This window comes from Ochotona princeps, chromosome 7, assembly GCF_030435755.1.
Source record: "Ochotona princeps isolate mOchPri1 chromosome 7, mOchPri1.hap1, whole genome shotgun sequence".
In the NCBI taxonomy this organism is placed as follows: Eukaryota; Metazoa; Chordata; class Mammalia; order Lagomorpha; family Ochotonidae; genus Ochotona; species Ochotona princeps.
In genome coordinates, this window is record NC_080838.1 from 67407177 (window position 1) to 67419367 (window position 12191).

General features: G+C 45.3%; 1 protein-coding gene across 4 annotated transcripts in view; it reads left to right on the forward strand.

The window, feature by feature from the left end:
- CDKL2 (cyclin dependent kinase like 2) overlaps window positions 1-12191 on the forward strand; it is a 35337-nt gene that overhangs the window by 4041 nt on the left and 19105 nt on the right. For 2 of the 4 annotated variants that reach the window (XM_058667208.1, XM_058667206.1), the window contains exons 3-7: window positions 5671-5865; window positions 7770-7948; window positions 9666-9778; window positions 10207-10346; window positions 11742-11830. In XM_058667208.1, coding sequence (XP_058523191.1) covers window positions 5671-5865; window positions 7770-7948; window positions 9666-9778; window positions 10207-10346; window positions 11742-11830 — 716 coding nt within the window. The remainder of the gene's footprint in view (window positions 1-5670; window positions 5866-7769; window positions 7949-9665; window positions 9779-10206; window positions 10347-11741; window positions 11831-12191) is intronic. The other 2 variants (XM_058667207.1, XM_058667209.1) reach the window with 2 other exon arrangements.

The following is a 12191-nucleotide window of genomic DNA, read 5'->3' on the forward strand; positions in this document are numbered from 1 at the left end:
TTGGCAAGGACTTTACATGCAATAGGGAAAAATAGATTTTCTGATACTACAGTCTGAATTCTTAATAGAAATAAAAAGATTTTATCTTGTTAGAAATGTATCAAGGGGGGGTTCGGGCCTTGTGTTTGGGGGCAAGTGCCACTCCTCACAGTGTGGCGGCTGTGGGGGGTGCCCCTGCTGAGTCGGACCCAATGCTGGGGGCTCACGCCAAAGACACTGCCGCAAGGCAGTGAACGAGTCCTCGGCCTCACCCAGGACCCAAGAGAGCTCTTTCCTCAGGGTAAGTGCGCCATGAGGGAACTTGGGAACTGGGTTAAAATTCCTAGCTCTGCCCAGCTGCTAATATCTTGCGGCTAGGTGAGTTTGGGAAGGGTTCGGGCTTTGGGTTTGGGGGCAAGTGCCACTCCTCACAGTGTGGCGGCTATGGGGGGTGCCCCTCCCGGGTCGGACCCAATGCTGGGGGCTCATGCCAAAGACACTGCCGCAAGGCAGTGAGCGAGTCCTCGGCCTCACCCAGGGCGGCTAGTGCACCATGTCATGCCAGGCTTTGCCTGCTGGCCGCCCGGCGGCAAACTCTGGGGTTTTTAAGATATGTTTGCTGTCTGGGGACACCCATGACTGAGTCCAATTTTAGTGTAGGTGAGTAGTGAATTTTGGGTGATTCCCAGAGACAGGGTCATGGAAGTTTTAGGCATGCGTGGGGACTGAGACCTGGTGGTTTGGAGGAAAGTACCCAGCAGACAATTACGGTTACTCAGATACACCAACCCAATTCAGAATACAGAAATGGCCTGTTTGCCTAGAACATCACTGATCGTCACATACCAGCCCACACCAATAGTATGGATGGGGGCCTCTTTGGCAGTAATGGGTACCATTACCCAAATGTTTGGTGGAGTGGTGGAGTGGTCACATTTGGCAGGGTCAAGACTGTATCCAGCACACGAGAGAACTTGGTCTGGGGGTAGACTCTATGGGGTTGTGCGGGCCCAACCCTGTGGAAATACACGTTCCCCTGATTAGCTTGCAAGCTGGGGTTGGGATGGACTAAACTAGATGTGACCATGCCACCTGCCATCACACACGAGTGCAGAAACCCAAAACAGTGCAGGTCAAGGCAGCAGCACCTGAAAGTGCATCCATTAACAGGATGTGGGGTGGGCCGGGCTGCCACTGGAATGGGACAGAATGGGCAAGGCCAAACAAACCTTAACTCATAACAAACAACAGAAATCAGGTTGGAGCACAGGTCATGCCAAGTAGGTCCTTGCACCTACTGATCTGTGTAAGACAGGGATGCTAAGCCACAGCGTCTAAGGGGACAGGACAAGAGAGGAGCTCTACCAAGTAGAATCAGAGCAACCACTGGCCTTCACGAGATCTAAGGCTGGGAACAGGCCCGGCTGGGCAGCTAAGGGGATACTCTAGCTGGGTTGAGTTTCCCACCAATGAGCGCATGGGCTGTAAATGGGGCTGCGTTCCAATCGGTACGAGTGTAATCCCAATTGGCACAAGTGTGGACTGGGAATGGAAGCACCAAGCCGGGCCAGACTCCAACACCATCTGGTGCTCTGCAGGACCAGGGGAAATGTATGACAGACTAGGCTAGGTCTCAACTCTTACTAAACCATGTGTAAGCTCTATGGGGGTATGGAAGAGCCATGGCTGGGTTGAAACATCCAACAATAAGAACCAGATTGGGTTGAAGAACAGTCAGGAAACACCACTGTTCCTGCTAGGACAGGAGGTGAACTGAACAGGGCTGGCTCATAGAATGAGCGAAACCTGGTATGCGCGAAACCTGGCACTGGGAGAGTTTCTGATGGAGGAACCTGGGCAACTCCTCTGGCAGGACACAGTCCCTGCAGGTAAGTGCAAGAGGCACAATAGGAAACAGCCCAGAACAGGCTACGGAAATTATCCCACTGGTATACACATGGCATGGATTGGGGGCAGACCAGGCTGAACCTGTTCACATCACCCGCTGGTGAGTCCGAGCGCCAGAACAGAGTGTGGGTCGAGCCAGGTTTGGTTGCGACACATACTAGTACACATTAAGGAATGCCAAGGTGAGATGAGCCGTACCAGATGTGGTTGCAGCGCCCAAACAGCACATGTGATAATCAGGGGGAGGAGGCAAAGCTGACAGGGGAATGTGGGCTCCCCTGCTGGACAACTACTTCCATTGGAAAGCATGAGTCGGGATGGAGGCAGATCAGAATAGGCAGGGCTGTTACACCTGTGGGCCTCATGTGGGCTAGATAAGGGAAGGGCCGCGGTGGGCTGACTGTTCCAACTGGTGCAAGCAAAAACTAGAGTGGGTGAGGGTTGGTTGGGCTAGCCGCAGTACTAGCTGGCAGAGGCTGGCACTTGGAGCTAATGCTGTCAAGTCTAATGCCAGAACTACCTGGAGAGTGCATAATCTGGGAGTGAGTGTGGCCTAGAAGGGAAATAGTGGGCACCTCCTTCGGGGCTACCACTCTCGTTGGACAGCACGAATACCAGAACAGGGGCAGGGGTGGCTGGACAGAAAGGCACCTGCCAGTAGGTGTGTGGGCTGGATAGTAAGTTGGTTGGGTTGAGCTGGGCTTCAATGCCCATCGACACGTGCGAGAGCTAAACAGGATGTGGGACAGACTTGTCAAGCCTGCGGTGTGTACTGGCCACTATGGGAACCAGGGTAGCGGGCAGAACTGGTGGGGGTTATGGGGAATCGCCCCAACTAGGCTACAGCTCCGACCGGTTTGCGTGAGGACCAAGTATGAAGTGGGCAGGATCGAACTGGACTACAACACCTGTTGGTTCACGAGGAAGACAGGGCTGGAAACAGAACGAACCCAGTAATCCCAATGACCAGCATGAGCATAAGCTGATTGGTGTGACGGATGGTGTCGGACCCTGTACTAGCAAACTCGTGCAAGAATCAGGCCTGGGATCATCTCAGACGAAGTTTCTTTGGAGATCCCTCCAACTGAACTGCTGATCTTAGAACCCCAACCATGAAGAGACTGTCAGCCAGTGGATTCTGAATAGGTTTCATTGTGATTGGAACTGAGATATTGGCAGCAATCCAGAACTGATGAACTATCAAAACTGTATAAACAGGACCCTCAGAGCGCACCTCCCGTTGGGGATCTGGGATGGGTGGGAGGTTGGGTGGGCTTTTCCCTTTGTTTTTCTCCCTGACCCCAGATACAGGGTAAAATGATATCGCTGTGGAAACAATGGTATTACCCACTTTCACCCTGTAGCCCTTGACACTTTGTTCCCTAATAAACTAAGTAAGATCATTAAAAAAAAAAAAGAAAGAAAGAAACCAGTGCATGGAAAACTCAAAAAAAAAAAAAAAAAGAAAAGAAAAGAAATGTATCAAGGGGGCCCGGCGCAGTGGCCTAGCAGCTGAAATCTTCGGCTTGAATCTGCTGGGAGCCCATATGGGTGCCAGTTCTAATCCCATCCAGTTCCCTACTTGTGGTCTGGAAAAGCAGTCGAGGACAGCCCAAAGCCTTGAGACCCTGCACCTGCATGGGAGACCTGAAAGAAGTTCCTGGATCCTGGCTTCGGATTGGCGCAGCCCCAGCTGTTGCAGTTACTTGGGGAGTGAATCATTGGACAGAACATCTTCCTCTCTGTCTTTCCTCCTCTCCGTATATCTGACTTTGCAATAAAAATAAAATAAATCTTAAAAAAAAAAAAAAGAAATATATCAAGGGTCTGGTGTGATGGCTCACTGGTTAAGTGCTCCCCTTGTAAGCGCAAGGACATTGGACATATGGACATTAGCTCTAATCCCAGTAGCCCCGCTTCCCATCCTGCCCCCAGCTTATGTCCTGGAAAAGCAGTCTAGGACGGCCCAAAGCCTCAGGACCCTGTACCCACATGGGAGAGCTAGAAGAAGTTCCTGGCTTCAGATTGGCTTAGCTCTGGCTGTTGCAGCCACTTGGGAAATGAATCAGTCGACAGAAGATCTTCCTCTCTGTCTTTCTTCTAAATCTGATCTTCCTTTCCAATAAAAATAAATACATCTTTTAAAAAAAGATGTGTCAGAAACAGTTCACAGTTAAATAACTGAGCTTCTGTGGCATTGGCATTTATTTTCAGTTGGCTGAAAGACTATTAGAAGTTACTTCTATTTATGAAATGGAATCATTTTATTAATGAGCTTTATGATATATTATTTGTAGCTACTCCTATAATATATTTTAGCTTAGCCTTTTTATGTGAAGATTTTAACTTTAAAAATTTTCTTTTGAAATGGGAAACACTACACTTGTGTGTCTCTTAGAAAAATAGATGTATTGGGGCTAGTTCTAGTAGTTAAAGCCTCTACCTGTGATCTGTCATTCCACATGGTTACCAGTTCGAGTCCTGGCTGCTCCACTTTCAGTCCACCTCCCTGTAAGTGTACCTGGGAAAGCAGCAGAAGATGGCCCGAGTCCTTGGGCTCTTGGAAGAAGTTCCAGGGTTCTGACTTCGGACTGGCCCAGATCTGTTACAACCATTTGGGGAATAAAACAGAAGCTGAAAGATCTTTCTGTTCCCCAACCCAACTCTCAGTATATTAGCCTTTCAAATAAATTAGTGATATTTTCAGGGGCCAACATTGTGGCATAGCTGACTGAGCCTGTGCCTGTTCCTATAGCATCCTGTGTGGGCACTGATTTGAGACCTGGTGGCTCCACTTCTGATCCAGCTCTCTGATAATGCCCCTGGGAGACCAGCGAAAGATGGTTCAAGTGCTTGGACCTTAACAAACTGGCTTTAGCCTGGCCCCATCCTGGCCGCAGCCATGCTTGGGGAGAAAACCAACAAATGGAAGATTCTCTCAGTTTCTCCTACTCTGTCTATAAATCTGCCTTTAAAATAAAATAAAAAAAAATTTAAACAGAAAAAAATATACTTTCTTTAGAAAGAAAAAAAAAAGGTTTGTGTGTCCTTTGTGTTGGCTCAATTGGCTAATCCTCCACCTCCAAGCTCTGGGATCCCATATGGGTGCTGGTTCGTGTCCCCAACTGCTCCATTTCCCATCCAGTTACCTGCTTGTGGCCTGGGAAAGCAGTACAGGATGGCCACCCTGAGCCCATGTGGGAGACCTGGAAGAGGCTCCTGGCATGGAATTGGCTCAGCTCCGACCATTGCGGACCTACGGGATCCTGGCTCCATGGGTAGAGGAATAGTTGTTGCACCTCTGCGCTGGCATGTGTGCTTCTGTGCTCTCATTTATTCCTGCTGTTCCTTGGTTCTGGAGGTGTTTCGAGCAGTGGCCTTTGGCCCCATTTCTGTCACAGTGCAGACCGGTGGACCTTTCTTTTGGGGTACTTCCCCAGCTTTGGAGAATGCCCTGCTTGCCGCCTTTGTAACCATGGTGACCTCCGGAGGCCTATCCACGCCCTGTTTGGTGGTCTCATCCCCTTTGCGGTGGGTAGTGGTCGCAGGGCCTTCCCCATTCCATCATCACCGGTATGGCATTCCTCACTGCCTTTGCTGTGTTCTCTGAGAGAAGAAAGGGACAGTATGGTCTTTCGCTTGTAATGCAAAAACTGAAATATGCTTTTATAATTGTTTACATATTTATTTATCTTTCTTTCGTATAAAATATGTTTTAGATTGTGACCAATGACTAATAATTTTCTCTTCTAAAACTATTTTGCATTTCTTTTTAACTGACAGCAACTGAGACATGAAAATTTGGTGAATCTTTTGGAGGTGTGTAAGAAAAAAAAACGGTGGTACCTAGTCTTTGAATTTGTTGACCACACGATTCTTGATGACTTGGAACTCTTTCCAAATGGACTAGACGACCAAGTAGTTCAGAAGTATTTGTTTCAAATTATTAACGGAATTGGATTTTGCCACAGTCACAACGTAAGTATTGATTTTAAGTAGTTGTGTTGCCAATTGTTGACTAGCAGATCCCGGTGGCTTATTCTGTTGAGACACTTCCTTAGAATATGAATCAGTAAAATATTGAGAGTTGATTTTGCTACTTTGATATTAGTAACTTTCATGTGTCATAGTAGATGTATTCTTACTGCCCTCACCCAGCATTTTATTGTGGAATTTTTAGGCCATACTGGACAGTTGAAAGGATACATAATGAAACAGCTCATGTATGCATACCTGCTGCCTAGATTCTGTGCTTATTAACTACTGTATTTGCTTTATCATAGTTAGTCTACTATTAACCTATAAGTATTGAATTACAATTTTTAAAGTTACAGACATGAGTAAATTTAAACACTAAATATTTCTTCAATGTCATTTACTCGAGTTAAATCCTGTTTTCGTTCTTGTGTTCGCTTGTTTTTTGGTTTTCTTGAGAGTAGCAGACCTGCCTGTAATGTTACTGAGTCAGGTACTCGGCACCAGTTCAGGTGTCTCCCAACATGCCTGTCTCCCTGATGAGCATCATCTCTACACCAAGGGCAGAACTGCCGATGGAGGCGGTAGACAAAACCAACGGACAAACAAATCCCTTTGATTTGCTGGGGTTTGAAGAGTGTTTGCATGTGTCCCGCCTGCATCTGCTCCCGTACGCCTTTGTATTAGATAACGCATCCCACCTTTAGACACTGTGGGAGCCACACACCGCAGCGTCGAGTGTTGCTGTCCGGAGTGCAGTTCTGTCTGTACCCAGTGGTTCCATGCAGAGCTCCTGTATTCCTCTTCAAGTCATAAAAGCTGTGGCTGTTGTACGGAGTGAGAGCAGATCTTAGGATCCAGGTACCTCAGGGGAGCGTCCCTTTGCCTCTCGTGCTACTGTCTTTTCAGTCCAAGTGCTCTAGAATGTGATTCCTTGCCTTCTTTTCCCTCAGACCTCTAGGGCTTCTCTAGGACTTCCATCCCACTGCTAAATGGTGGTGAGAATAGCATCTACCTCATAGGGTCATAACAAAGATCAAGTAAGTTCTGACGTAAAGCATTTAGAATAGCGTTCATGTGTAAGTGTTCAAATGTTTGCCGTGTTGCTAATATTAATGAAACAGATCCTAAGGTCTTGTTTTTCAGGCAGTAATTTCTATTTTTCTTTAGAAAAAAAAAAAAAGATTTGGGCCCAGCGTGGTAGTCTAGTGGCTAAGGTCCTCACCTTGTACACACCGGCATCCTATATGAGCGCCAGTTCCAATCCCGGCAGCCCCGCATCCCATCCAGCTCCTTAATGATAGCTGAATTTCTTAGTTTTAAAAGTAGTTATTTATCAAATAATTGATTTGGTAATAAATTATAAAATGTCTCTCCGAGAATGTGCAGAGGTCATATGCAAGCATGCTATTTTAAAAAACAATTTTTTGTTGATGTTTACATAAGTGAAATGGATGTACATGCCCATGTATGCATTGATTAGGGTAGACATGATCAAGGAATAGAGAACATTTTTTTTTCTTCTTATATCCAGGGGAGGGGGGAGAGGGTTGCTCCCAGCAGGCCATGCTGTTTTATTTTTACTAGGAATTTGAGTATCTGAGGTTTCAGAATCCATAGACGGTCTTGGAACTGATCCCCAGAGGATACCGAGGGACAACTATATAGAGGTGTATATGGATTTAGATACAGGTAGATTTTTTATCTCCTATATTTAACTGTTTAAGCAAAATTTTAAACATGAGTGTTCTTCCTTGCCCAGCTATGTCCTAGGTTACTCAAAGCTGGGGACAGTTTTATGTGCTTTGTTCTTTTCAGGAACAGAAAACTGCCTGGTACGTGGCAAATGCTGAAAAGTAATGAATGCTGTTGAAGCTGTGTGTGTTGTCTTCTGCCGTTTGTCTTAGATCATACACAGAGATATAAAGCCGGAGAATATATTGGTCTCTCAGTCTGGCGTTGTCAAGTTGTGTGATTTTGGATTTGCCCGGACCCTTGCGGCCCCCGGGGAGGTTTATACCGACTACGTGGCGACACGATGGTACAGAGCTCCAGAGCTCCTGGTCGGTGACGTCAAGTATGGCAAGTAAGACCCCGCCGTGCGTGGGATGAGGATGCCATCTGTGCAGTGTCATCAGTGGTCCCTGTAACTCTGAAAGCGAAGTTGGCGTTTGGGGGATTTTATTAACAGACTTGTAGCCATTTTCAGAGTTTCTTCTTTAAACATTCTTATGAAACCAGTTAGGATGAACACACTTATTTTAAAAGTGGAGAAATTTAATAGGTGATGCTGGAAATTGGTATTTTTAAGCTCGTGTAGAGAACTAACATTGATGGAAAAAGGCTGACACTGTTGGAGTGAGGCAGGGTTAAGTAGGCAAGGCTAGAGGTGTTTTAAAAACACAGGTTGTCGGGCCCGGCGGCGTGGCCTAGCGGCTAAAGTCCTCGCCTTGAATGCCCCGGGATCCCATATGGATGCCGGTTCTAATCCTGGCAGCTCCACTTCCCATCCAGCTCCCTGCTTGTGGCCTGGGAGAGCAGTCGAGGACGGCCCAATGCATTGGGACCCTGCACCTGTGTGGTAGACCTGGAGGAGGTTCCTGGTTCCCGGCTTCGGATCGGCGCGCACTGGCCGTTGCGGCTCACTTGGGGAGTGAATCATCGGACGGAAGATCTTCCTCTCTGTCTCTCCTCCTCTCTGTATATCTGACTTTGTAATGAAAATAAATCTTTAAAAAAAAAAAAAACACAGGTTGTCTTCATAAGTGAATTCAAAGAAAAATGGATTAGAACTTAAAATACTGATAGAAATATTTCTAGAATATTTTATGTAAGTAATTGTGTTTCCAGAGTACAGTAAGCATTGTTTACTATTTCCTTGATTTTTTTCTTAGTCCTAACTTATTAACCATGCTATAATTTTTGTAACATTTTATAATCCACCTTTTATTTTATTAATTTTATTGAAAAGTCAGATACATATACATATAGCGGCAGAAAGACAGAGAGAAAGATCTTCCTTCTGTTGATTCACTCCCCAAGCACCTGCAATGACCAGAGCTGCACCGATCCTAAGCCAGGAGCCTGGAGCCTCTTCTGGGTCTCCCATGTGGATGCAGGGTCCCAAGGTTTTGGGCTGTCAGTGACTGCTTTCCCAGGCCACAAGCAGGGAGCTGGATGGGAAGTCGGGCTGCTGTGACATTAACTGGTGCCTAAATGGGATCCTGGTGCATGCAAGGCGAGGACTTTAGTTGCTAGGTTACCGCACTGGGCCCTATAATTCACCTTTTAAGGAGGTTTTCTTTAGAAATGACATTATATTTTTTCTTTGAGTTCTTGTTACTGCTCTTTAGAGAATTGTCAAATTTTACCCCTGCTAGCTTTTGGATTTTGTTATTATTCTAGCTGTCCTCAGCAACCACCTGCTTTTTCTAATTTGTTTTTCTCAGTGTGTGTTCGAATACACTGATCCTTGCTCAGACTGTGTGTAACAAAAGGAATGATCAGGTGTGCAGCAGAAGCCTGCGACTCTGACTTCAGAATAAAGTACATGTAAAAGTCATCTTGGCTTTTCAAAACCCTTTTTCCTATTCTATCACATGATCACAGTTTTTAGAAAGCTGACTTTTGTGAAACTGGAATTAGAAGTTTTTACTTACCGGGAAATGTCTTTGATCAGTAAGTTAAGGCATGGTATTCCTATTCTCAGTACCCCAAATACCTAGCAGTAGCATGCAGAATAAATGTAATCATTGTAAATATATTAGGGTGCCAGATTTGCTCCCTCATTGCTTTTCTTTCAGAGCTGTGGACGTGTGGGCCATCGGTTGTCTGGTAACTGAAATGCTCATGGGGGAACCCTTGTTTCCTGGAGATTCTGATATTGATCAGCTTTATCTTATCATGTTGTGTTTAGGTAAGACTGTATACTTGCACTTTAAATTTCATGTGTGATCTTCCTTTGTGTTCATATTTAAAGCCATTGGTATGTTGACAGTGATACATGTTTTAAGTAATGATATGAATGAAAATAGGAAACACTTAATATTAGTATATATATATGTGTGTGTGTGTGTGGTTTTAGTCAACATTTTATTCTATGATATCAGAAATAAATGTTGATACTGAGATCTGAAGGTTATAGACTGATCTTTACCTGTTTGGTGCTGGGCTGCCCCAGGGTTGTGAGAATGTCTCAGCCACAGGCAGGACTGCCATGTCTCTGGTTGGTGTTACATGCTGATGCCCTTAGACTTGCCTCTTCTGCCCTCGCTCCTGCACCTGTCGCTTCACTGTTCGTGTTGTGTTTGGCACTGACAGAGTGTGTGCTCTTTTCGTTCCCAGGTAATCTCATTCCAAGACATCAGGAGCTGTTTTATAAAAACCCTGTGTTTGCTGGAGTCAGGTTGCCTGAGATCAAGGAAACGGAACCTCTTGAAAGACGCTACCCTAAGCTCTCTGAAGTTGTGATAGATTTAGCAAAGGTAATGCTACTGTACTTCCTTTTTTAAAAAATGTGTTTATTTTTATTGGAAAAGCAGATCAGGTGTATGGAATGGAGAGACAGAGGGAAATGTCTGCCGTTTGCTGGTTTACTCCCCAAGTGGTCGCAACGGCCAGAGCTGAGCCGATCTGAAGCCAGGAACCAGGAGCTTCCTCCGGGTCTCCCATGTGGTTGCTGAGTCCTAAGGTCTTGGGCCGTTCTCCACTGCTTTCCGAGGCCACAAGCAGGGAGCTGGATGGGAAGTGGAGCATCTGGGACACAAAGCGGTGCCCATATGGGATCCTGGTACTTGCAAATTGAGAATTTAGCCACTAAGCCATAATACTAGGCCCCCTTTTAACTTTCCAACAGGGAATTTATAATTTTCATTTTTAAAAAGATTTATTTATTTTCATTTGATAGATTTATATTGAGAGGAGAGACAGAGATCTTTCATCTTCTGGTTCACTCCCCAAGTGAGCACAGTGTCTGGAGCTGAGCTGATCTGAAGCCAGGAGTCAAGAGCTTCTTCTGGGTTTCCCATGTGAGTGCAGGGTCCTAAGGACTTGAGCCATCTTCGACTGCTTTCCCAGGCCATAAGCAGGGAGCCGGTTGGAAAGTGGAGCAGCCGGGACGTGAATCAGTGCCCATGTGGGTTACCAGTGCATACAATGTGAGCATTTAGCCACTGGGTCACCAATCTGGGCCGCCACTTGTGGGAGACCTCAAAGAAGCTCCTGGCTCCTCACTTCAAAGTGGCTCAGCTCTGGCGGTTGTAGCCACTTGAGGAGTGAACCATCAAATGGAAGATCTTTCTGTTTTTCCTTCTCTCTGAAAGTCTGCCTTTCCAATGAAAATAATTAAAAAAAAAATTTTAGACGTTTACTGCAATTTTTTAATACCGTAAAGTATCTGGTGTTTCATATTTTACTGATTTTATATAATTTATTTTTATAGCTATAATTAAGACCCAAATGAAAACTGTAGCATCTCAGTTGATCTTTTAATACAATTTAAATTCTTCTTCATCTCTTTGTGTTTGAGCCTTGCAGTTTATTTGTTAGCAAGACTAGATGTTTCATGTCTAGAACTATCCGTGTAATGTAGCTTAGCAGGTTCCTCCTGTGTTGTAATAGAGATGGAGATGGTTTGGAATCAGGTTGATTTTTGGCAAGATTGATTCCTCGGAGGTTTGTATTTTCATGAGACACTCGATGTCAGGTGGCGATCTTGTGATGTTAGTAAAGATGGATAGTCATTGTTTAGGTTTGTGCTTTATTTTTGGTTGCAGATATCTAAAATTCATTGGTTCTAAAGAGTCTTTTTTTTATTTTAGAAATTTAAAGCTAGGCAATTTTTCTTGGGTATGAACTGTATGCATGCTTGATTTTTTCAGAAATGTTTACATGTTGACCCTGACCAAAGGCCCTTCTGTGCGGAGCTCCTGCACCATGATTTCTTTCAGATGGATGGGTTTGCTGAGAGGTATGGTATTGACCCATGTTTTCTAGAACACTTTACAGAGACTTCCAGATCAGTCACAGACAGGGATTCTGTTATTTTCTGTTCCTGCCTGCCTTTGCAGGATCTCAGAATATCCGCCCCACTTCCTCCACCCTTCCTCCACTCTTACGGATAAAATATTTTATATGGGCTGGTCTTCTACATTTATGTGCCTGGTCTATCATGAAACAATAAGTCATGCTTTTTTATCTTCTTGTGGTGACATTTACCGTCTGGACACTGATTGTGTGTTGCTACTGGCTGTGTGAGCCCATCAGGTCTGGTATCGATGTGATTTCAACAGTGCCCTCTCCACTGGTGCCCTAAGGCTTGTGATGCTGAG